The 26178-nt window shown below is 41.3% G+C and overlaps 1 protein-coding gene across 2 annotated transcripts in view; it reads right to left on the bottom strand.

Annotated features, from left to right (window-relative positions):
* The window catches only part of LOC110526152 (cytoskeleton-associated protein 5), an 87952-nt gene extending 62683 nt beyond the window's left edge, over positions 1-25269 (bottom strand). The window contains exons 1-14 of one of the 2 annotated variants that reach the window (XM_036980429.2): positions 25106-25269; positions 22731-22831; positions 22343-22533; positions 21707-21913; positions 21292-21463; positions 20193-20426; positions 14553-14666; positions 14361-14465; positions 14127-14216; positions 13335-13499; positions 10294-10422; positions 9361-9501; positions 8596-8694; positions 8304-8414 (exon numbers count right to left, since the gene is read on the bottom strand). In XM_036980429.2, coding sequence (XP_036836324.2) covers positions 8304-8414; positions 8596-8694; positions 9361-9501; positions 10294-10422; positions 13335-13499; positions 14127-14216; positions 14361-14465; positions 14553-14666; positions 20193-20426; positions 21292-21463; positions 21707-21913; positions 22343-22533; positions 22731-22787 — 1815 coding nt within the window. In that variant the 5' untranslated portion in view covers positions 22788-22831; positions 25106-25269. The remainder of the gene's footprint in view (positions 1-8303; positions 8415-8595; positions 8695-9360; positions 9502-10293; positions 10423-13334; positions 13500-14126; positions 14217-14360; positions 14466-14552; positions 14667-20192; positions 20427-21291; positions 21464-21706; positions 21914-22342; positions 22534-22730; positions 22832-25105) is intronic. The other variant, XM_090238187.1, reaches the window with a different exon arrangement.
* Between the last annotated feature and the right edge of the window lie 909 nt (positions 25270-26178).

Below are 26178 nucleotides of genomic sequence, written 5' to 3'. Positions count from 1 at the left end.
GAAAACTGATTTCACACATTTAGTATATGTAAAGATTAAAATCAAGAAAAGTCTGATGTGTGACAATATTATCACTTGAGAATGATGCCCAGCTTGTATGCATTAAGGCAAAAAACAACAAAGCATTACATGCATAACCACATTGGCGGTCCCTTGAGAATGGTGTTTGCTCGCATTGCTGCACTTTATTTGAAGAAATAGCTAAATAGTTTATCAACATTTTAAGCTAAAACAGCCTGATCTGTTGCATCAGCGTCATTTCTTTTAAGGTTTTGATAATTGGTTGTATTCACTTGGGATCTATAGCATCCCACAAGTTTCCAAAAGTATGTTTGGAATATTTATTTATCATACAGGACAAAGAAGGACCTAACTCGTAGCTACAAAATGTAAAGAAAGCAATCCAATGTCATTTGTTACCTAGACTTCACTGTAAATGACAAAAAAAATACACTAATATTGCAGTTAGTCATGACAGCCTTTATAATAGAATGCTTGTGAACACACAATCTAAATATTGCACTTGGGGGAAAAAAATCTTTAAGTAGAAACGGAATGAAACAGGCATTACATTTTTGCTTTTTTATAGTAGACATCAAGCAAGTGCACAAGGATACGTGTGCAAAAATAACGTTCACCGAGTAAAACATTTAATAATGCCCCCGCACGTGTTACTGTCAAGTTAACACAAACAATATTTGGGCTACACTGCACATTATTAAATTGTACACTTTCTGCCTGTGGACATCTGTTCTACCATGTGTCAGCAGAACATGATACCCTTTGTTGGCATAATCTCATTCAGGCAGAGTACACCTGGCATACCCTTTTTAATCCACTGTATTGAAAAACTGAGAAAGGGGTAAAGTGTGTGGTGTTTCTTTCAACTCTATAGTAGGCTGGACAATAGAACGAGTCCAAATTCACCAAAGGCTGAAAAAATGGCAATAGAGCGTTGGCTAAACTGGAACACAAGCGCGAGCCCAAAGCAAATTAATCTAACGGTTCTCAGAGCCAATTTTGACGAGAATTATGCTTAGAAATCCATTTTGCCCAAAAGGCACAAAAAAAAAGTGTATCCCTTTTTATAGTACCACTACAATTTGTTCTAAGGACAAAACTGAAAAAAAAACACTTGTATAGAAAGTAAACATACGCACCTCTATGGTGTCAAATGCGCTTATGTCTGCATAAGGAGGAAGTAGGTTAGGACTATTTTTGTTTCTAGCGATCGATGACAACGAGATACACTGCCCAGCCTTACATAATTAGAAAGAGATTATCCAGATTAATGGGGGGGTTTCAAATAATGGTACATACGTAAAGAAAGTGCTTTTTAAATAATGAACTAAATCTATGGTGTTTTTGTATATGCGTATGGACCATCAGTTTAATTGTTATGCTGTAAATGTTTTATTTTTGATTGTAATTGATTAAATGAACTAGCAAATATGTTATATTAAGCATTTGAGGAATTACCATTTCAGTAAGTATATACACTTTATTCAGTGACCGTAGGTATATAAAGTTTGATAGTATGATCCATTTTTTTTTTTTAAACAAATGAACTGCAGTAACTAAAATCAACCCAATAGATAGGAGCATAAGACCACAAATGACATTAAAGATCAGTTCTCCCTGCATGTACAACTTCCCCAAACCCTCACAGAAAAACTACCGACGCACACTTTCCTGTCCCTTTCCACACTGCAAATGCAAGAGAAGGACCGAAACAGCATTAACAGATGATCAAATTACTATGATTCAAGATCATCATTTTCATGCTCATGTTTTGAAATTATACTTTATTACTATTCCAACAACTACTATCAATAATCCTGAACATTAATTCAGTCACCTCTGGTCGAGAAACTTATTTTCCTATTACATTCACTGACAAATTCATCAACCATGATCTAGCCTTCTCGCACAAGTAGCCAGCTCCACAAGCTCTGCCAAAAGCTTGTGCTGTCTGCGGCAGCGATCACCCTGCCGTCTCGTGCAAACGAAGGGCACATGGAGGTAAATTTGTTAACTGCGAGGGTTGCATGATGTAAATGATTTGTGGGCTGTTGAGGCAGTCTGTTTTCTATTACTGTTATATGAGTTATTAAGATTACATATATACTAGAGTTGAGGTTAGCGCATTCCCTCCCAAAAGAAACACCGGCATATATATATATATAAACTGCCGACTTCACCTGTATGTGTGCATGTACAGTGGGGCAAAAAAAAGTATTTAGTCAGCCACCAATTGTGTAAGTTCTGTAATTTTCATCATAGGTACACTTCAACTATGACAGACAAAATGAGAAGAAAAAAAATCCAGAAAATCACATTGTAGGATTTTTAATGAATTTATTTGCAAATTATGGTGGAAAATAAGTATTTGGTCACAAACAAGCAAGATTTCTGGCTCTCACAGACCTCTTCTTTAAGAGGCTCCTCTGTCCTCCACTCGTTGCCTGTATTAATGGCACCTGTTTGAACTCGTCATCAGTATAAAATACACCTGTCCACAACCTAAAACAGTCACACTCCAAACTCCATTATGGCCAAGACCAAAGAGCTGTCAAAGGACACCAGAAACAAAATTGTAGACCTGCACCAGGCTGGGAAGCCTGAATCTGCAACAGGTAAGCAGCTTGGTTTGAAGAAATCAACTGTGGGAGCAATTATTAGGAAATGGAAGACATACAAGACCACTGATAATCTCCCTCGATCTGGGGCTCCACGCAAGATCTCACCCCGTGGGGTCAAAATGATCACAAGAACAGTGAGAAAAAATCTCAGAACCACACGGGGGGACATAGTGGAGGACCTGCAGAGAGCTGGGACAAAAGTAACAAAGCCTACCATCAGTAACACACTACGCTGCCAGGGACTCAAATCCTGCAGTGCCAGACGTGTCCCCCTGCTTAAGCCAGTACATTCCAGGCCCATCTGAAGTTTGCTAGAGAGAATTTGGATGATCCAGAAGAAGATTGGGAGAATGTCATATGAAACCAAAATATAACTTTTTGGTAAAAACTCAACTCGTCATGTTTGGAGGACAAAGAATGCTGAATTGCATCCAAAGAACACCATACCTACTGTGAAGCGTGGCGGTGGAAACATCATGCTTTGGGGCTGTTTTCCTGCAAAAGGACCAGAACGACTGATCCGTGTAAAGGAAAGAATGAATGGGGCCATGTATCGTGAGATTGAGTGAAAACCTCCTTCCATCAGCAAGGGCATTGAAGATGAAACGTGGCTAGGTCTTTCAGCATGACAATGATCCCAAACACACCGCCCGGGAAATGAAGGAGTGGCTTCGTAAGAAGCATTTCAAGGTCCTGGAGTGGCCTAGCCAGTCTCCAGATCTCAACCCTATAGAAAATCTTTGGAGGGTGTTGAAAGTCCGTGTTGCCCAGCAACAGCCCCAAAACATCACTGCTCTAGAGGAGATCTGCATGAAGGAATGGGCCAAAATACCAGCAACAGTGTGTGAAAACCGTGTGAAGACGTACAGAAAACGTTTGACCTCTGTCATTGCCAACAAAGGGTATGTAACAAAGTATTGAGAAACTTTTGTGATTGACCAAATACTTATTTTCCACCATAATTTGCAAATAAATTAAAAATCCTACAATGTGATTTTCTGGATTTTCTTTTCCTCATTGTCTGTCATAGTTGAAGTGTACCTATGATGAAAATTACAGGCCTCTCATCTTTAAGTGGGAGAACTTGCACAATTGGTGGCTGACTAAATCCTTTTTTGCCCCACTGTATATGAAAAAAAAGAAACGTCCTCACTGTCAACTGCATTTATTTTCAGCAAGCTTAACATGTGTACGTAGGAACATAACAAGATTCAACAACTGAGACAAACAGAACAAGCTTAAAAGACATGAGACTAACAGAAATGGAATAATGTTTCCCTTAACAAAGGGGGGGGGGTCAAAATCAAAATGAGCTGTCAGTGTCTGGTGTGGCCAAAAGCGGCATTAAGTACTGCAGTGCATCTCCTCATGGACCGCACCAGGTTTGCCAGTTCTTGCTGTGAGATATTACCCCACTCATCCACCAAGGCACCTGCAAGTTCCCAGACATTTCTTGGGGTCACAGATGTGCTCAATGGGAGATCTGGGCTCGCCGCTGGCCATGGCAGACCACTGACATTCCTTTCTTGCAGGAAATCAGCCATACTGCTCGTTCTGTGCATGGTGGCATTGTCATGCTGGAGGGTCATGTCAGGATGAGCCTGCAGGAAGGGTACCACACGAGGGAGGAGGATGTCTTCCCTGTAACGCACAGCGTTGAGATTGCCTGCAATGACAACAAGCTCAGTCCGATGATGCAGCGACACCGCCCCGGACCGTGACGGACCCTCCACCTGCTCCAGAGTACAGGCCTCGGTGTAACGCTCATTCCTTCGATGATAAACACTAATCCAACCATCACCCCTGGTGAGACAAAACCGCAACTCGTCAGTGAAGAGCACTTTTTGCCAGTCCTTGTCTGGTTAGGCGACGGTAGGTTTGTGCCCATAGGCGATGTTGCCGGTGATGTCTGGTGAGGACCTGCCTTACAACAGGACTACAAGCCCTCAGTCCAGCCTATTGCAAACAGTCTGAGCACTGATGGAGGGATTGTGCATTCCTGGTGTAACTCGGCAGTTGTTGCCAACCTGTCCCACAGGTGTGATGTTCGGATGTACCGGTCCTGTGCAGGTATTACACGTGGTCTGCCACTGCGAGGATGATCAGCTGTCCGTCCTGTCTCCCTGTAGCGCTGTCTTAGGCGTCTCACACTACGGACATTGCAATGTATTGCCCTGGCCATATCTGCAGTCCTCATGCCTCCTTGCAGCATGCCTCAGGCACATTCATGCAGATGAGCAGGGACCCTGGGCATCTTTCTTTGTGTTGAGTCAGTAGAAAGGCCTCTGTAGTGTCCTAAGTTTTCATAACTGTGACCTTAATTGCCTACCGTCTGTAAGCTGTTAGTGTCTTAACCGTTCCACGGGTGCATGTTCATTAATTGTTTGTTTCATTGAACAAGCATGGGAAACCCTTTACAACAGAGATCTGAAATTATTTGTATTTTTACAAATGATCTTTTAAAGACAGGGTCTGAATACACACGTAAAGTAATGTGACCATTTTAGAAAAAGGGTACATAGTATTTTGTTGCATGCTATTTTATGCCAATCAGGGTTAAAGTTAGGTTTAGAAAATGTGACCATTACAGCTATAGGTGCATTGTGTTACAAGTCAGGGTTAAGGCTAAAATAGGTTATACCAAGGGTTAGGGTTTTTAAGGCAAGAAACAGTATGGGTTTATAGCTCTTTCTCCTCCCTGTGGCCTTGTGGGTACTACATAACTCATTTGTGACACTTATGAGCTGAGGTAGCAAATGTGTCAGATCTTGATCAAGGAGCTAGACCTATCCATTTCGTTTGCAACTCCATGAGCCTGCTAGCATTCGCTCATTTAGATTCCTACTTAACAGATTTCAACACATATCAAATTACCCAGCAGCCATTTAGAATCAACAACTTACCCCAAAAAATAGGTTATTTCTTAGTAAAAGAGAATGTCTGACTGTTTAAGAACCATCTTGAAAAAGAACAGGGACTCGCATTTTGTTTAGGTTTACACCTTTTGCTGAAAGAAAATATGGTTAACCATGCGCCAGCCATCGTTAACCTTGTGGGTCACAACAACATGTACCCAGGCGAACAGTGAACTGGCTCACAAAGTAGCAGTGAACTTTTAATACATTTCCTGAGGTAAGCCTCTGAGTTTAACGTGGGCAGGTCTCAGTGCCAACAATAGCTAAGCAGATATTGTGACGTTTTACACTGGGCTGGGAATAGAACGTTCGGAAGTCGAGTTGGTGCCACGGTGGTCAACAGAGATGTAATAGGAGCTGGCAGGGTTAAAAACACCCTAAAATAAGGCCTGTTTAGTAGTGATCACTTCAAAATTACAGCAATCAGCTGGGACATATGGTAATATTATGAAAATGGGCTCCACTGCAGATGCAATGAACTAGTTATCAGAAAAAAAGCATTGTTAAAAATTGTGTCCAGCCTATCTATAGTGGCATCCAGCTTAAGTCTAAGCCAGGCCCAACTCCAGCTACACTTGATCCCTGAATCCACTTGTTTAACAAGCAACACCTCATTGACCTAATTCTCTTATTCATTAATTAATTAACCACATAAAGTAGAGGTACTGTAGAGGAAAAACAGTTCAGATAGTTTGTTGCTAGTTAACATTTCACACAGATTGCCAGGGTCCAGTAAGCAACTAACGCATTAGAACTTAAGGAACAGCAGGGAGTCGTAATACTATAGTAAATAGGTTAGGTTACTAACATTAACTCACCTGATGTAACAGCCAATGTTAGTTGTCTGACTTTATTAGCCAGCTAATTATCACACAATAGCCAATTTAACTGATCAGAAAATGTTGGTTAATGCTAGAGGTCGACCGATTAATCGGAATGGCCGATTATATATATATATTTTTTAAATCAGCCGTTTTCATTTGTGCTAACATAATTGCAAAAGGGTTTCCTAATGATCAATTAGCTTTTTAAAATGATTAAACTTGGATTAGCTAACAACGTGCCATTAGAACACAGCAGTGACGGTTAAAAATCATTTAAAAACCTGCAGTTTCCAGCTACAATAGTCATTTACAACATTAACAATGTCTAAGCTGTATTTCTGATCAATTTGATGTTATTTTAATGGACAAAACAATTCTTTCAAAATCAAGGACATTTGAGAAGTGTTGGCAAACTTTTGAACGGTAGTGTACATGTAGGTAGAGTTAAAGTGAATATGCATTGATAACAGTAGCAGCTGTGTAAAATAGGGGGGGGTGGGGGCAATGCAAATAGTCTAGGTAGCCATTTGATTAGATGTTCAGGAGTCTTTTAACGTGGGGGTAGAAGCCGTTTAGAAGCCTCTTGGACCTAGACGTGGCGCTCCGGTACCGCTTGCCTTGCAGTAGCAGAGAGAACAGTCTATGACTAGGGTGGCTGGAGTCTATTAGGGCCTTCCTCTGACACCACTTGGTGTAGAGGTCCTGGGTGGCAGGAAGCTTTGTTCCAGTGATGAACTGGGTCGTACGTACTACACTCTGTAGTGCCTTGGTGTCGGAGGACGAGCAGTTGCCAAACCAGTCAGGACCACTCTTGATAGCGCAGCTGTAGAACCTTTTGAGGATCTGAGGACCCATGCCAAATCTTTTCAGTCTCCCGGGGGGGAAAATAGGCTTTGTCGTGCCCTCTTCACGACTGTCTTGTGTGCTTAGACCATGTTAGTTTGTTGGTGTTGTGTACACCAAGGAAGTTGAAGCTCTCAACCTGCTCCACTGCAGCCCCGTCGATGAAAATGGGGGTGTGCTCGCTCCTCTTTTTCTTGTTCACAATCTCCTTAGTCTTGATCACGTTGAGGAAGAGGTTGTCCTGGCACCACACGGCTAGGTCTCAGACCTCCTCCCTAAAGGCTGTCTCATCGTTGTCGGTGAGCAGGCCTACCACTGTTATGTCATCGGCAAACTTGGTGTTGGAGTCGTGCAGTCATGAGTGAACAGGGAGTACAGGAGGGGACTGAGCATGCACCCGTGTTGAGGATGAGCGTGGCGGATGTGTTGCTACCTAACCTCACCACCTAGGGGCAGCCCGTTAGGGAGTCCAGGATCCATTTGCAGAGGGAGGTGCTTAGTCCCACGGATCTTAGTTTAGTGATGAGCTAAGAGCACTATGGTGTTGAATGCTGAGCTGTAGTCAAAGAATAGCATTCTCGCATAGGTGTTCCTTTTGTCCAGCTGGGAAAGGGCAGAGTGGAGATCAATAGAGATTGCATCCTCTGTGGATCTGTTGGGGCGGTATGCAAATTGGAATGGTCTAGGGTTTCTGGGATAAATTGTTTGTTCTGTATATTTATATGCTTTAAAATGACACTTCTAGTCTGGGTGGGAAATACCGGGTTACCTGGGAGAAAGACTTATTCTCAAGAATAAATATTTGGAAAATATTCAACCCTAGATCTGATGAGTCTGCCTGACACTCAGTATTTAGGAGATGGATTGGGGGTGATAGATTAGCGTCCTGTCAAGGAGGTGTACGCTTACGTCTAACTGCCTCACAATACAGAAACAGGAGATATGCTCCTATGAGCCATTACTACTCACACAAGCCAAGGCTGGGCAAGGCTACTCAATAGACTTACACTGCAAGAACAAATGTTGTAACAGAGTATAGGGAGAAACAAAGAGAACTTGAAAACATAAATGCTGCCGACCTGGTAAAATTCCTCCATGCTGGCCAGCCTCTCCTTCCAGTTGGAGCTGTCCAGCATCTTTACACAGGAGGCAGGCAACACCGCTGCAGCCAGCTCGTCACACACCTCCACCTAAGAACAGTCAATACGTACTTTTGACTAGAGCCCAGGTTCAAATTGCACCCTGTTCCAGAGCTAAATATTAGTGCACCATAGGGGGGGCGCTGTCATTTGCAACTTGTATCTATTTAATATTGAGTAATTTATTGAGGACTATTTGATACTTCAAAATCAGTAAGATGGGAGTACTCACCGAGAGCTCAGTCTCCACGATCTCTTTTGTTTCAGCAGGCTTCTTACTCTTGGCTCCACCTTCTGCCCCAGGCTTCCCTTTCTTAGCAACGCCAACATCCTAGACAACACATCAAACCAGATTTCAGAATAAACAGACAATTGTATTTTTACAAACAGGAAATAACACATTAGGGAAACATTTAAAAAGTACATTGAGAGCAATTTAAAGAGGAAAACCAATCCATCCTTGAGCAATGACCAAACACTGGCTGCAACCCACCATTTAGGAGCCACTGCTGTGGAATAGAACAGCATAGATGACCACAGTCAACAGAGATTACATTATTCCACACTGTATTCATTGCAATATTACCACCAGCAGGTTGTCCATAAGTCCAGCCTCAACATTAAACTCCCCCCACCTTTCATGGTTTTGACCACAGCCTTATATTGAAGCTCTGTGCTTAGCAAAAAATAAACTGTCCCTGGGGCTCTGGGTACTAAGTAGTCACTGGTTTAGTGGATCACACAATAACGCTTCAATGTAAATACCTCCTAGCATCTTTCCCATGGATTTGACTGGTTTTCAAGCTCTATTGGTTAGAGTGAAAAACAAGCTCCTCTACTGTAGTTTATATTGTCCAAATGATTCAAGTTCAATTCAACCCTTCTAAAAGACACCTTCAAACATTTTGTGCAACAAACCTGACAAGGACCACCGTGACATGCAAACCCACTAAGGAGACACGAAACATACAATAAGAGCCAGGTCATGCCGTCTCACCTTATACAAAGGGGCATTTTGGGGGGCCCCTGCGGGTTTGGCTGGGGCCTCAGACTGTGCCTTGGTGCCAGGTTTCCCTTTCTCCGCTCCTCCTCCCTTCTTTCCTCCTGCCAGCTCCACATTGGACGCAATCGCTTTAATCTTTGAGAGGAAAAAATAGCATTAAGAGAACACACTTGGATATTACCAATCTGAGCAACAGGATGGCCCAAGGTCAATAACAATGACATATCTAAAACAAAGAACTCTGATTTATGTAAACAATACACACATTTTCACAAACTGGCTCTGAAAACACTGCAACAGCTATTTTATTTGAAGTTGACCAAAAGCAGGGCTCCGAAGTGATTATTTTGCGTCCATTCACTTGGGACACAATTTTTTTAAATTGATTGCGTCAGTGCGAGCTGCAAATTCTAGTTTGTCATTTAATTCAAAGCTTCATATTTTTGGGGTGCAAATCAGAATATTGATCATGCATTCCTGCTTGTTTAAGTCAGGAAGTTAAAGGAGGCCTACAAACCTGACTCAGGTACACCAGCTCTGTCAGGAGGAATGGGCCAAAATTCACCCAACTTATTGTGGGAAGCTTGTGGAAGGCTACCCAAAATGTTTGACCCAAGTTAAACAATTTAAAGGCAATGCTACCAAATGCTAATTGAGTGTATGTAAACTTCTGACCCACTGGGAATGTGATGAAGAGAAATAAAAGCTGAAATAAATAATTCTCTCTACGATTATTCTGACATTTCACATTCTTAAAATAAAGTGGTGATCCTGACTGGCCTAAAACAGGGTATTTTTACGTGGATTAAATGTCAGGAATTGTGGAAAACTGAGTATAAATGTATTTGGCTAAGGTGTACGTAAGCTTCAGACTTCAACTGTACGCATGTACACACACACACACACACACACACACACACACCTCACCTTGTCAACCTTGAGTTTGTCGAGGTCTGCTAGGAAGGGGTTAACCGCTTTCTCTCCCGCCACCTTCATGGCCGTGCCTAGAGCCATGATCGCAGCATCTCTCACCTCTGGAGCAGGGTCATTCACTTGCTGCAATGAAGAAACAACCCACAATATGTCAAACATCAAGACAGAGCCATATTCAAATGGGGATTTATAGAAATAAGTGTGGGGTTAGGGCTGGGCAGTATTTTACAATATACCGGAATTGGGTTTAAACTAGAGGTTGATTAATTAGGGCCGATTTCAAGTTATAACAATCAGAAATCTGTATTTTTGGACACCGATTAAAGGCAAATAAAAAAAATTAAAAATGTAACACCTTTATTTAATCTTTATTTAACTAGGCAAGTCAGTTAACACATTCTTATTTTCTATGACGGCCTAGGAACGGTGGTTCAACTGCCTCATTCAGGGGCAGAATGACAGATTTGTACCTTGTCAGCTCGGGGATTCAATCTTGCAACCTTACAGTTAACTACTCCAACGCTCTAACCACCTGCCTCTCATTGCACTCAACAAGGAGACTGCCTGTTACGTGAATGCAGTAAGAAGCCACGGTAAGTTGCTAGCTAGCATTTAACTTATCTTATAAAAACAATCATAATCACTAGTTAACTACACATGGATGATGATATTACTAGCTCTTACTACGGTGCGTATTCTGAAAAAGGACCGTCGTTGCTCCAATGTGTACCTAACCATAAACATCAATGCCTTTCTTAAAATCAATACACAAGTACATATTTTTAAACCTGCATATTTAGCTAAAATAAATCCAGGTTAGCAGGCAATATTAACCAGGTGAAATTGTGTCACTTCTCTTGCGTTCATTGCATGCAGAGTCAGTGTATATGTAACAGTTTGGGCCACTTAATTTCCCAGAATTTCTTGACCCAAGGCTCGTATTTCTGTGTGTTATTATGCTATAACTAAGTATGATTTGATAGAGCAGTCTGACTGAGCGGTGGTAGGCAGTAGCAAGCTCGTAAGCATTCATTCAAACAGCACTTTCGTGCATTTTGCCAGCAGCTCTTCGTTGTGCGTCAAGCATTGCGCTGTTTATGACTTCAAGCCTATCAACTCGCGAGATTAGGCTTGTGCAACCAATGTGAAATGGCTAGCTAGTTAGCGGGGTGCACACTAATAGCATTTCAAATCGGTGACGTCACTCGCTCTGAGACTTGGAGTGGTTGTTTCCCTTGCTCTGCATGGGTAACGCTGCTTCGATGTGGTGGCTGTTGTCGATGTGTTCCTGGTTCGAGCAGAGGTGGGAGCGAGGAGAGGGACGGAAGCTATACTGTTACACTGGCAATACTAAAGTGCCTACAAGAACATCCAATATGCAAAGGTTAATGAAATACAAATGGTATAGAGAGAAATAGTCTTATAATTCCTACAACCTAAAACCTCTTACCTGGGAATATTGAAGGCTCATGTTAAAAGGAACCACCAGCTTTCATATGTGCTCATGTTCTGAGCAAGGAACTGAAACGTTAGCTTTCTTACATGGCACATATTGCACTTTTACTTTCTTCTCCAACACTTGTTTCTGCATTATTTAAACCAAATTGATTTCATTATTTATTTGAGGCTAAATTGATTTCATTGATGTATTATATTAAGTTAAAATAAGTGTTCATTCAGTATTGTTGTAATTGTCACTATTACATATAAAATGTACAACTAATATATATATATATATATATATATATATATATATATATATATTTTTTTTTTTTGTATTATTATTTTTTTAATTATTTTTTTTAAATTGACCGAGTAATCGGTATCAGCTTTTTTGGTCCTCAAATAATCGGTATCGGCGTTGAAAAAAAATCATAGGGTCTATTACCTTCTATAACGGTATTTAAATGTTTGGTTTGTTTAATGGGATACGCCGTGTGTAACGTCCATTTTTATAGTTTACATCGATCCTTGAGTCATCTCGCTCCGCTCACTCTAAACATGCCTCTTTCCACACAGACCTAGCCCCACCCCTCAAGAAGTGCATTTGTTGTTCCGCAAACATGACTTGCGTTCAGAGTGCATGGTCAATGCAGAACATGCAACATTGTTGACAATGCTTTTCACATTTCTTCTTAATATAAATCCACTAGTGGTCAGTAATTACACTATTAGTTTGTGTTTCTTACATTTGCAAACTGCTAGTATGTCTTTTCTTAGCAAGTTTGACCTAAATTGTGTTAGCCGCTAATGCTAATTTCTAGTTAGTACGTTTATTAGCTAGCTTGAGTCAGAGCAATTGTTATTAGCTATACAGGCTTTAAACTTCAGCGATGCTGTAGACCTAAATCTGCATGTTTGTGCAAGAGTATCTTCTAAAATCAAAGAGGACTAGGCAAAGCATGAATATGTGAGCTACATGAAGTAGCTAAGAGAAAACTTTCAATGTAGCCAAAGATTATAGGGTCCCCTAGGAAACACAGGTTCGTACCCTGTTACAATAACTTCCCCCTGGCATTTTTCATTGGCATGTCAAAACACTGTATTCAAAGTCCCCAATACTATGTTCTAACTATAGAATAATCATTCTATTTCCATGATTCCAACAGTTCACCGAAGTGTTTGGCTAAAAATAAGGCCTAGATTGTTCACCCATATCATGCAGCCCTACATAGCAGTGTGGAAATTCTCAAATGTGTAGGAATTGATACATTATTTTGGGTTGAAGTAGAATTAAACAGTATAAATCAATCAGAATGGAGAAAGACCATTGAATGCATGTGTTGCCACCCTAGGGTCACGAACTCCTCAAACCAAATTTAGAACTTGTATTATTCAAAAACATAAAATGCATATTATATTTTGGCCATATTGCCCAGCCCTATGTTGGGGGTGTATAATACTTCACCCGACCAACCAATAACCTTAATTTTGTGAACATTTGTGAAGTTTAACTCTGAACATTGCATGTTCACATAATATTTTCCCCCAGTGGACATGTACAGTTAGAGACCTACAGGATGGGTGAGACCAACCTTGAGCAGAGCAGCACAGAGGGGTTTGAGCAGGCTCTTGGGCAGGGTGGAAGGGGTAGAAAGACAGATACTCCTGGTCAGGAACAGAGAGGCCTGCTGCTTGATGGACGGGTTCTTGTTGTCCATCACAGCCAGCATGTCCTCGCTCAGGTTCTGGAGAGTGGTCTGAAGAGAACAATCAGACCATTACCCTGTTTTTCTATTTCACTTTTTTTGTTTTACCCTTCAACAATTTGTGGGTAAAGTGATATGAAATACATGCTGGCTTGTCTGTTATCTTGGTTATCTTGGAAACTTCAGACCCATGCAAAAAGCAAATAGCTTAACTCTTACCAATTAACATAGATCAAGGTGGGATTTGCTCCTCTAATGGAGTCTTAATTACATTTGACTAATTAAACATCGATCCACATTAAAAAGCTAGAGTAAATTCTATAAATTATTATTTCCTTGCTCTTTATTAATATTAAATTATTAATAGGTGTGCATGCCCACAGAGAATCACATGCATTGACCATCTAGACAAGCATACATCTGCTTCTCAAATGACAACTATAGAAAGAAAACAATTACTGTTGATTAGCACAAGGCCTACACAAAGGACCGGAGAGACCAGCTACATAAACAGATTTCACATTAACAGTCAACTATACTTTGTGTTGAGATCTATGGCCCAAGAGATACTGGTGCAGATCCTTCAATAACACAGGCTCACACAGCATTGACCGATTTAAAGTGCATAGTAAGCTATGAACCAAAAGTATAATCAGTTGGAATAATCTGCCCACTCACCGTCAGGAAGACTGCGTCGATGGCCTCTTGCAGGGACTGGACCACAGCAGGTTTCTTCTCCTTAAATTTGTCCAAAATAGTTGGCACCACCTTGAGGAAAAGAAACATTTTAAAATAACCAAATCAGTCAAAATTGGAGATTAGCAAACCGTTTCCGGTGAAGAGTCTTACACAGTAAAGCAATATCTTAAGCATCTCTAGTTTCTCAGTAACCATCTAAAAGGGAGCTCTTACATTGCCTGCATACGTCCCAAAGTTCTTCCTGAGTCCGAAGGCCAATCCAGCCAGGCATTTTGCAGCGAGCGACACCAGAATGACATTGGTGTCTTTACCAATGACCTACAAATAGACAAACAATTGAGAGTTTAAGTGGGTAGTCAGTGCACTGTATACATACTGCAACTTCACTCACTCAGAGTTGCCTACCCTTTTGAGTGCTCGAACCACATCGCCATAGTCGCCATTATCCAGTTTGGGGTGTTTAGCCAGCATCGCCAAGGCCTCCAGGGCCTCTTTCCTCTCTTGCCATTTCTTTGCCTCCTACAGTGACAGAGGGAGACTCAGTCACAGGCCCAATACACAACAATGACAAATTGAGTATCAGCTCCACAGCTTTAGTTTGTGTAAGCTTTGCGCAGGTAAGATTTGATTATAAAAGACAGGCCGTGACCACTCGCTACTACATTATTTACAATGTACTGTTTAGTAAACATTTATGCAGAATGCAACAAATAACATACTAGGCTCACCCATACTGCAAATGTGTCACCTAAATGCGCTATTTATTGCGTGTCCCGCATTCATTTTGATACAGTCCGTCCCTTTATCGGATTATCAGCGGTTGTCAAAAGAAGATTTGGTTCCTCAAGAGCATGGCGTGAATTCATATTAGATGAAAAGCCAAAATGCGTACAACATCCTGGCAAACATTTTGCCCTACTATTTAGGCCACAAGTATGGGAATCCGGACACGACCATTGAGGCTTGGGAATATTTGGTAAAATAGCCACGGGATGGTTTTTCCAACAGTCAAAACTATTTGAAGAGAACTAAAAAGTAATATTTTGTACATACTTTAAATACCTGCAGTCAAATTTTGCAATATGTTAAATGAAGCAGATTGCGTTCACTTCACCAGTCACATTACGAAGCTTACAATCACGTGTGTTTGTAAATAGCACAATGGGAGAAAGCAGGAGCAGGTGAGTCCAGCTATAAAATAGACCAGGGGTCGTATTTTACATTGGTAGCCAAGTGCTTTTTTGCATCAATAGTGATCAGGGACATGCAACTACAGTTTCCCCTTCACAGAAAATATATTAGCACAACACATTAGGCAGAAAAATAGCTGAATTTTCATCAAATGACAACGGAAGTACAACTATTTGGCCGGCAGACACGTAAAATGAGCACACAAGGTCTTTTTTCAAAAACAAATGCGTCGCCATCATATCTGTTTATCATAGAAAGAATGTAGTCAGCTACATTTCCTAATGTTTTTCTTAAAGTTAATTTAACATTTACCAGAGAAAAGTACACTGGCTACACCGAAAATACTTATTCGAGTGGAAAAGTGCAACAAGCACAAAATTATTCTGATGCCAAGCACAAATTACATGAAGCATTTTAGATCTGAGTTTACAAAACGCAGCAAGATAAGAGTAAAAAAAAATCCCTGCACGATAAGCAGAATACCAACCTAAGTTTGACTTGGTAGTTATCGAAGTGGCTGAATTAGATGGGGCATCATATTGCGTTGGCTTTCTGCCGTGTTTGAGAGGTCAAAGCCCTTTGGATGAGTTCTGCATCTTGATGTCCGTGTTTTTTTGCCTGTCAGCCCATCTGCTCCTCCGCCATCTTCCACGATCAGAGCAAGCAGGCCTGTTGCCCTAGCAACTCAAGACTCCACAAACAGCGTGTACACCAGCTCACATGACCCACAGACGCAAAGGTCAAAAGACTGAGGCTCCTGCCGACAAGTCCTCATTTAATTCAGGGTTACTTCAACTTCTTATACTTTCTAGTTTAAATGTCAGTGGAAAAGTCTAGGGTCAAGAAACATGGGTTTGCACACCAAAATGGCAACTATACGCCAGAAAACTGAAGTTCCCACTGATGCTAGCTTTAGCTGAGCAAGACCAGATGGAGGCGGTGGGTACATGTGCAGCAATTCAAGGAGTGAGGGAACAAGTTGCTACCTTGCAAGAAAAGTTAGACACCCACATGGGATCAGTTTGAGCGCTAATAGAAAAGGTGAAACACACTCAGACCGAGGCAAGGGGCTTAAAAAGGGATGTGAACCTCTGCACTTTGGAACTTGAGAAGATGCGGTACAAAATGACATCGCTTGAGGATCAAGACAGACATAATAACGTGATGGTCACGGGGATTGCTACAGACCGGGAGGGAGGTGATGCAACTGCTTTCCCTCAAGAAATCCTTCCCAAATGGATTCCATCATTTTGTACTACTTCGATCCAAATGGAAATTGCCCACAGGATCAGCAACCAAAATGCAAAGGACAACCCCCAGACCATGGTCTTCAAGGTTCAGACACCAAGGCTATTCTACAAGGAGCGAGTGAAGCAAGACAGAATGCCCCCATCCAAAATGCCAGGAGAAACATACGTTGCAGGGCAAACCCTCTTTTCTGATCTATCCCGCCACCCTGTGACTTACTTTCAACAGTGAGCAGCTCTCCATCTCGGCAAGAGGGGCAGGAATTTCAGAAAAGTCTGCCCAGCGACAGGTCTACACCCCCCATGAAACGGGAACAACTGGGAGGTAAAGATGAAGCAAACGTTTATTTGACGACACAACTTTTGTTTTGGACAAGAACTTCTAGTACCAGCACCCCAAAAGATTGTGGGACGCTTTCTTTCACGATTGGAGATGAGGCTTAATATTAGCTCACTGGCAGAGCTGGAGGCTGGTTCAACTGGTTGATTATTGGATTTCATAATTTAGTACCGGATTTTAAAAAAAATATGGTTCACTGTTTGAACTCATGGATTTGTAGCAAATCGGGCAACCTAATGTTTCAACAACACTGAAATGGAGGCATGTTGAAGTTGGACCGTGATTAGTAGGGGGTTGATGTTGCTAGCTTTTGGGGTGATTAGTGTTTATCACCTCGTTGTTAACTTTAGTTAACAAAAAGACTGGCAAGGACACTTCAGGCCGCTTAGCTTACATTTGCATGTCTATATAGGACAAGAAAGTAGCATGTGTATCTATGCACCTGCTGTTTGAGGACAGCTTTTTCCCTGGGCTTACCAAAGAATTGTTAACACTGAGTGTGAATTGGTCATAAGGGCAGATATGAATGCAGTTTTCAATCTCAAGCTTGATAGATCCACGCAAACGTTTTCACATGCCCAACAATCAGCATCATTAGCGTTGAACGCAATGACGGAACATCTCAATATTGCTGATGAGTGGCGAGTTTAGAATGCGGGCATGTTTTTCCTGCATATCACAAAATCATACTGTAGAATTTATAGTTTTCTATTCAAGCGTACTCTAAGTATGTGCGTCATGCCAATAGAAATATTGCCTACGACTCTTTCAGATCATAATCTCCTAGTTACCCAAGTGGATGTGAGCTTTGTGAATAAAACATTTGCGTTTTAATACAAACCTTCCTCAAAACGAATCGTTTGTGGCAACAACAAAAAAATCAAGGACTCGGTTGAGGACCCAAGGTTTACATGGACGGCTAACTAAAGGGTTTATCAGACTACATAATATTTGGCATCTCACCTCAAAGCCAGGAATCACAGAATCAAGTTATTGGAGAAAAAAAATGTATCACTTGAAAAGATCCTGAAAAGGAATTATTCAAATAATGTCAATGATTTGAAGGTGGTTAAATGAACTGAATGATTTAAAAAGAGGAGAGCTGAGCTCATGCATAGAGGTAGAACTATTATTTTAAATGGGAGCAAGCCAAGCAGGCTTCTAGCCTTAATTTAAACAAAGTGAATCTTGTACTTCTATAGACTATTCAATCCCTGTCAAAAGGCTTACTTTCTGTTCCACAGGAAATTAATGCAACATTTCAGTGTTTTCACAAGGAGTTATATAAATCTTCTATCCAGTTGGAGCTAGACAAATGCAAGCAGTTTTTACATAATCTTGATTTGTCTATTGTATGAGAAGCAATCTGCGGATCTGAGCCGAGCTCTCTCATTCGTAGAACTGGAGTCAGCACTGAAAGGTGAAAAAAAAAAGGGTAAGTCACTTGGGACGAATGGCATTCCACCTGAAGTGTTAATACATTTTTGGGGCATTTTAGGAACGATATTATTGGAGACGGCCATTGAAAATTATTTTGGGTTATTTTTATGAGCATACAAACTCTGCATTAATCTCCATTTATTTAAAGTCAGTTAAGAGAAAATTATTATTTACAATGACGGCCTACCCCGGCTAACGCTGTGCCAATTGTGCGTCGCCCTATGGGACTCCCAACCAGACGGCTCTGATACAGCCTGGATTCTAACCAGGGACGCCTCTTGCACTGAGATGCATAGTCTAACACCGCTGCGCCTTTCGGGAGCCCTCTACTGCCAGAGAAAGGGAAAGCTCAAAGATTGTGCAAATTATCATCCAATATCTTGTATTGGCGTTACAGATGGAAAAGTGTTTGGATAAGTTGATTCAAATGGACCAGTCAGGATGTATGAAACGCCACCTTGCAGTTGACAATGTCAGTTGATTAATGCATGTAATACATTAAAACAAAACAGCAGGACAGTGTGCTGTCTCTAGAAGCTGAGAATGCTTTTGACAGGCAGTACTTGTGGACTTGGAGAAATTTGGTTTGGGAAATAATTTTATCGATATGGTTTGTGTGTTATGCTAACCCTGTTGCGATGGATTCTACGAATGGCATACACTCAAGTCCATTCCCTATGTATCCCCAACATTATTAATTTTGTTGCCAAAGCCTTTAACACAACATCAGAATATAATTGCTTCTCCTATACTGATTAAAATGTTCCTCTCATATCATATCCCTATAAATGAGTCACAGTTCTATGCTGACAAACCCTCGCTGGACTGTCATTCCGTGTCAAGTGTAACGCCCCCATTGTACTCTCAGGGCATTAGTGCCAGAGAAGAGGAACTCTGACTGAAAACACAAGACAGTTCATTTGTGCCAGATTAGACTACCGATAGATCAGCGTTCTAACTCCCCCTTGTGATAGTGTGGTGCAATGACAGAATTTACCACAATCTGCCACCATCTACCAAAAATGGTTGTGGCATAAAGTCTAAACTTCTAAAGTAAGAACCACTGTATATGCAGATGACATTCTGCTATATACACACACACACAGCCTTCAGAAAGTATTCAGACCCCTTGACTTTCTCCACATTGTTATGTTAGAGCCTTAGCCTAAAACAGATCTTTCCATTATTTTTTAATCAGCAAAATTGTTTAATGCAAAACAGGCATAAAGCCCATACTGTGACCCATGTATCCTAAATTCACTTGAAATATACAAACATATGCTATGGGATTGTCCTGAGGATTATGAGTTGGAGGAAAGTGTTGTATATTCTCTGACATGATTGTACCACTAGAACCAATTATGCTGTTGCATAACGATTATACAGGTATGCAGCTGAATGAGAAAGAGCGAAAAGTTTGGCTGGCTGGGTTGACTGCTGCCAAAAAATGGATAAATAAAAACTTGTTCGGCGCTGGTTGCCACCACATGACCTTCATATAAGTAAATGGCTAGCATACCTTCAGGAGGTAATTATGTCGAGTTATCCACTGCCGTATGAATAAAGCCAGTTCTAGCACTCATGAAAGATGGAAAATAGCAGCCTCAAATCTCTTACCTGCTGGATGTGATGTAAAATGCTTACTTGAAGGTGTTGTATTAGCAAATTACTTTGCTGTGTATATTCTAGTGTGCATTGGTGCATTGGCGCACCCATGTGTACTAAACCGATAATACCGTAAATGCCAGGATGAGAAGGACGGTATGACGATATGAGAATCTGGATACCGCACAACTAACGGCCATGCTCAGTAAGGTGTGTGCTTACAATCTTCACGTAGAAGTCTTTGGGCAGTTTGGAGAGTATCTCCACTGGGTCCTGAAGCTCATAGGGGTCCACCTGAGGAGCAGAGTCTGCTACGTCCTCACAGTCTCCGTCGGACCCTGCCACGGCCTGCTGTTCCTCGAACTTGGTCCTCAGGTCCTGCTGGGAGCGTAGGAAACGACTTTGTCTGGGGGCCGACGACGGCACCTTCACCCACTCCTCCTCCAGCTCCTTCAACTGGGGACATGCGGGGAGAGAGACATAGGCTTACATATACACAGGCATTGTGGTGTATGCTTGTTTACAAAAAAAGGGCTCTTATATAAAGACACCAACCACAATAATTATCAAGTTTGTCAAAAGCAAAAGGGCCTTGCACAGTCAATTCCCCAGCATAGTGAGTAACCAAGACAAAAACTAATTTAAAAAAAAGTGCAATACGCATCAATCACACCGCTATTTCCTGGTTGCTAAAATACTAAGTTTGCCTAATTTCAGTTTGTGACCAAACAAGCAGTCATTGTGTAGAGAATCATTGTACCATCTAAACCGCTGTGAAATCTCTTTTCTATAATCAAAAATATTGTATTTTCAGCTGGTATAAAATACCGAAAGTATGAATCAAAAACTATACTTAAGAACGGGAAACAGAAAGTGCACAGAACAGATCTACCGTTTCTTAGACTTGCTTTCAATTAGAATGGCAGATCTATAACTACATTTATATGTGAAATTGGTCAGGTTACATACATATACACACACAGCAGCATTATAACAACCTGCCCCCCCAGTGCACATTTTGTTTTTTGCCCTAGCACTACACAGCGGATTCAAATAACCAACTCTCAAACAAGCTATGATTATTTGAATTAGCTGTGTAGTGCTAGGGCAAAAAAAACATTACATGCACCCAAGGAGGGGCCCCAGGGCTGAGTTTGGGAATCCCTGTCCAATAGCAAAAATGTCCTGGGAGATTCTGTCCAAAACACTGTTCAAAGACATCTTCGTGGAAGACTTTCCAATGCACAGCAACAACGCTGAGCCGCTCTTCACATTCAGGTAATGATGAAATACCATGTTTGGATCAACCCTTAACCCTCACCTGTACAGAGTTGATGTTTTGAAGAGGAGGTCGTAGTGAGTCCCTGATCCACCTGTAGACCTCCACAGCCAGCAGTTTGGCCTCATGTCGGACTGCCTTTTCTCTGGACTCAAAGAGCTTTGGCAACACTTTAATTATGGGCTTTAGGGTCACAGTCTTGGATCCAAATTCACTAAGGAAGGAGACAAGCACATTAATGAAGTTTCATTATTGTTTTGCGTTACATTTAATCAAAGCAGGTGGTACATGCAAAACATGAGCATGTCTTAATCCCAAAATTGGGCATGTGTAGTCTTTGGTAAAAGATCCAACATGTCAAGTCTCCTCAATCACCAGTATTTAAAAGTACCAGTATTTAGTGCTTATCCAGGATAAGAACACATTCTTTCTCTACTGCTCCAGTGCTATGTCTCACCAGAGTGCCCTGCGTATGGTCTCCACACAAGCGACGACTACTTTAGGGTTCTTGTTCTCTAATCCTTTGATGAGCTCCTCCTGTACAATGTCGGCTTTCTCAATCTCTATGTACATGAGGCAGATGTCTGAGGCCAGCTCTTTGGCCCGCGCCTTAGGCTGGTTGAATACCTTACACACCACACCTGACAACACCTCACCCACCGTCCTGTAGAGCAACAATAGATAGGTTAAAACAAAAATAGTCAATCTATTTCGCAAGAACTAGGATCCAGGAGTTTTACCTGACCAGAAGGAAATAATCCAGGACATAGCCATAGTTGGTCAGGAAAAACTCCCTGGGCCGTACCCACAAAACATCTCCGAGTAGAATATTGGTCCCAAGGGGCATTTTACTCTTAGTCTTATGGGTAAAAATAAAGGCTATGCATGAAGGCTCTTTTGTCATGAGTTCTAGTCGACTGATAAACCAGTTAGTAACCAGCAGATGTCTTGATAATAGAAAAGGGCAGCGAGTCAGCGCTTCCCACACCATAGAAGGGCAATTGCTTTGGAGATGTTTAAAGTGATATTTCTGTATGATTAATTCATAATAATCTAGTCCTACACAATATTTCATATTTTTTCATCCCCTTACCTAGAAGCCACGTGTGCATTCTCTACATAAGCCAGAACAGCCTCCAGTCCTTTGAGCTGGGCCACTGAGTTTGAGTCCGTCACAAACTTCTTGATGATTCCCTGGTACTTGGCCCATTCTGGACTCGTATCATCAATCCTCTGGAAGAGCTTCAGGGCCTCTTCATACCCATTCAGCCTGGCTTTCCATACCTGGGACAGCAAATAGGGACAATAAGGGGTTAAAAGTGGAACGGTGCTAGAGTAACGTTAGCTATAAAGCCGAGTTAATGTTCTGAATTTGCTTTTATGGTGCATTACCCACAACCAACTGAAATCCAACCTTCAACCTGTATCACAAAAGGGACCATAAAGGAGCAGAAGATGCCGAAGAATAACTGATGAGTCACCTTGTGTTCACATTTCTGATCGACTGGTAACTTCATCCAGTCACTGTCGTCTCCCATGATGATTTGTGTGGATTCACTTCAAAATGATAACCTAGATGATACTGTTGGTAAGGAGAAAACACTTGCACATATTCATTGCAACAAAAATAATTGTAAGGGTCTTAGCTAGAATAGTTAGTCAGAAATATGAATTTCTCTGACATAGCTAGTATGAAGACGTATCATACTAGTTTGCATGCATTTTGTCGTTTGACAAAAACAGACCAGATTCGAACACTGGCCAACAGTTGTAGGCAGGGCAAACCCGTTTTGATGATTTCTGGTATATCAAAGTCAAATCACATGTTTGGAGACATTCAGCAGTTACCTGATTAAGTACAATGCCATTGTAAATTAATGTTGAATGTAGGCTTGGGTGGTATGCAGCTTTTCACATTGTCATAACATCCTTCTCACATCCCAGGATTTACAGTATTAACAGCATATCACACAAGGGGGCACTAAGGAAAAGCCCATAGGGCAAAACATATATTTAAAAAAGAAGTGTTTAAATAACAAAATCACACACTTAGCTAAATGTTAACAAACTAAATGCAAAGACCGGCAAACCCAGCTATTAATAAAAGCATAGTTATAAGCTACCGAAAGTAATTTTCAGTGAGTGTGGACATTTACAAGCAAAAGTGAATGAGAGAAATTGTAATGCATCCTTTTCTGCGACAGGGACTGGAATAATAGTCAGGATAGAGGCAAAGATTAATGGAGCGAAGTAAAGAGATCCTTATGAAAACCTGCTCCAGAGCACTCAGGACCTCAGACTGGGGCAAAGGTTCACCTTTTAACAGGACAATGACTTTAAGAACACAGCCACTCCTGCGTTATCTTGGCTTCGGGATAAGTCTCAGAATGTTCTTGAGTGGCCCAGCCAGAGGCCGGACTTGAACCCGATCAAACATCTTTGGAGAGCTGAAAAATAGTTTTGCAGCAACGCTCCACATCCAACCTGACAGAAGTTGAAAGTAACTGCAGAGAAGAATGGGAGAAACTGCCGAAATACAGGTGTGCCAAGAATGTAGCGTTATACCCAAGAAGACTTGAGGCTGTAGTTGCTGTCAAATGTACTAACAAAGTATTGAGTAAGGGGTCTAAATATTTACATTTAAAATAGTTTAGTACATTTGCTAAATTTTCTGAACCTATTTTTGCTTTGTCATTATGGGATAGTGTGTTTAGATTGAAGTGGGGAAACAATTTAATCAATTTTAGGACAAGACTGTAAAGTAAACATTTTGAAAAAGTCAAGGAGTCTGTAAACTTTCCAAATGCAATGCATGTTCAGAGTAATTTCCAATGGCATTGTACTTGATCAGGCAAAAAGAGATTACAAGACGTGCTGCGATTGATTAATTTTGATAGCAAAAAACACCAAAACCGGTTTGCCCTGCTAAAAACTGCCAACGGGTTTGCCCTGCTTAATAAAAAATAGCCTAATTTACAATGCTGACTAGATAAGAGTAAACAGAGGTCGTATCTAGTAATTCATCAGTAGAATAATTGTCAGAGTAGAGGACCTTGGTGTTGTGCCGAAACCCCTGACAGAATTATCCCCCTCTAATTTCCTGGCACACAGTCAAATACGTTCTATAAAACAATCTTCGTCAGGATAGGCAGCCGAAATTATGTGTGTGTTTTATATTAAAACAGAGGGAGTAAAATGTTAGCATGCAATACACATTTCAGAACTACTATGGCTGAATTTATCCTTACACTTTCAAAAATACTAGTCGAATAAGAAATGGGAGAGATGACGAATTTTAGCAGAGATTTATTTATAGATTAATACAAAAATCCGTGTTGGATTTAGGTACGGGCGACATAGGCAGCGGCACCGGGCGCCCCCGATTGCGCGGAGGGGTCCAGACAAGCTAGAACCGCCACATACACTTGAAACAATTGGCCAAACAGAAAAAAACGCTTTCTAAGATCAGTGAAATGTAGGCTAAACGGACAACGGAGTGAACAGCAGAAATCTCAACTAACAGAACGCGAAAGGGTGGGGGATTCTGACCGGGTGGGGGGAGATTTTCGGCACAACACCGGCGTTAAGAACTTTAGTCAACGGTAACTGTGCTGTTGTTAACGTTACGTTAGATATGGAACTAATTAACTTAGGTAACCTACTAACGTTAGACAGCAGTAGTGCTAGCTCGCAAGTTGTGTATTGTAACATTACGATACTTCACAGCTACTGTAGTCTTATAACCTAGCTTCTGTTAGCTAACGTAAACTATCGGCTCGACTTTATCAGGCTAGTAAAATGCATAATGAAACAAACCTAACACTAGGGACGATAATTCAAGCAATGCCAATCTTACCTCACTCGTCTCTGCAATATGTAGCTAATCGTTTGCGAAATGAAAGGCAATGGGGGAGAAAAAAAAAATATTATTTTACTGCACGACAGCTACCCTGCCTAAACACCCACTACAGTGCAGACAAATTCTCTCATTTGAAAATGTCAGTTTCACAAAGCTTACCCGTGATTGGTTGTGAAAGTGCAAACGTGAAACGCGCTCGATTATTGGATGATTTAAACGCGCTTTTATGCGGGTCAGTGCCACTGGCTCACGTTATTTATTGCCCTGTGTACTTCTTCTTCTATGAAATTTAACGGCGGTTGGCATCCAATTTGTTGCATTACCACCACCTCCTAAGGCTGGAGTACAACTCCCTTACAGTGGGGAGAACAAGTATTTGAAACACTGCCGATTTTGCAGGTTTTCCAACTTACAAAGCATGTAGAGGTCTGTCATTTTTATCATAGGTACACTTCAACTGTGAGAGACGGAATCTAAAACAAAAATCCAGCAAATCACATTGTATGATTTTTAAGTAATTAATTTGCATTTTATTGCATGACATAAGTATTTGATACATCAGAAAAGCAGAACTTAATATTTGGTACAGAAACTTTTGTTTGCAATTACAGAGATCATACGTTTCCTGTAGTTCTTGACCAGATTTGCACACTGCAGCAGGGATTTTGGCCCACTCCTCCATACAGACCTTCTCCAGATCCTTCAGGTTTCGGGGCTGTTGCTGGGCAATACGGACTTTCAGCTCCCTCCAAAGATGTTCTATTGGGTTCAGGTCTGTAGACTGGCTAGGCCACTCCAGGACCTTGAGATGCTTTTTACGGAGCCACTCCTTAGTTGCCCTGGCTCTGTGTTTCGGGTCGTTGTCATGCTGGAAGACCCAGCCACGACCCATCTTCAATGCTCTTACTGAGGGAAGGAGGTTGTTGGCCAAGACCTGGCCCCATCCATCCTCCCCTCAATACGGTGCAGTCGTCCTGTCCCCTTTGCAGAAAAGCATCCCCAAAGAATGATGTTTCCACCTCCATGGTTGGGATGGTGTTCTTGGGGTTGTACTCATCCTTCTTCTTCCT

The sequence above is a fragment of the Oncorhynchus mykiss genome, chromosome 6, assembly GCF_057628025.1.
Source record: "Oncorhynchus mykiss isolate SJ-2025 chromosome 6, ASM5762802v1, whole genome shotgun sequence".
Lineage (NCBI taxonomy): Eukaryota > Metazoa > Chordata > Actinopteri > Salmoniformes > Salmonidae > Oncorhynchus > Oncorhynchus mykiss.
The sequence above is the reverse complement of the archived record's forward strand: the minus strand, read 5'-3'. Positions and strand labels throughout refer to the sequence as shown.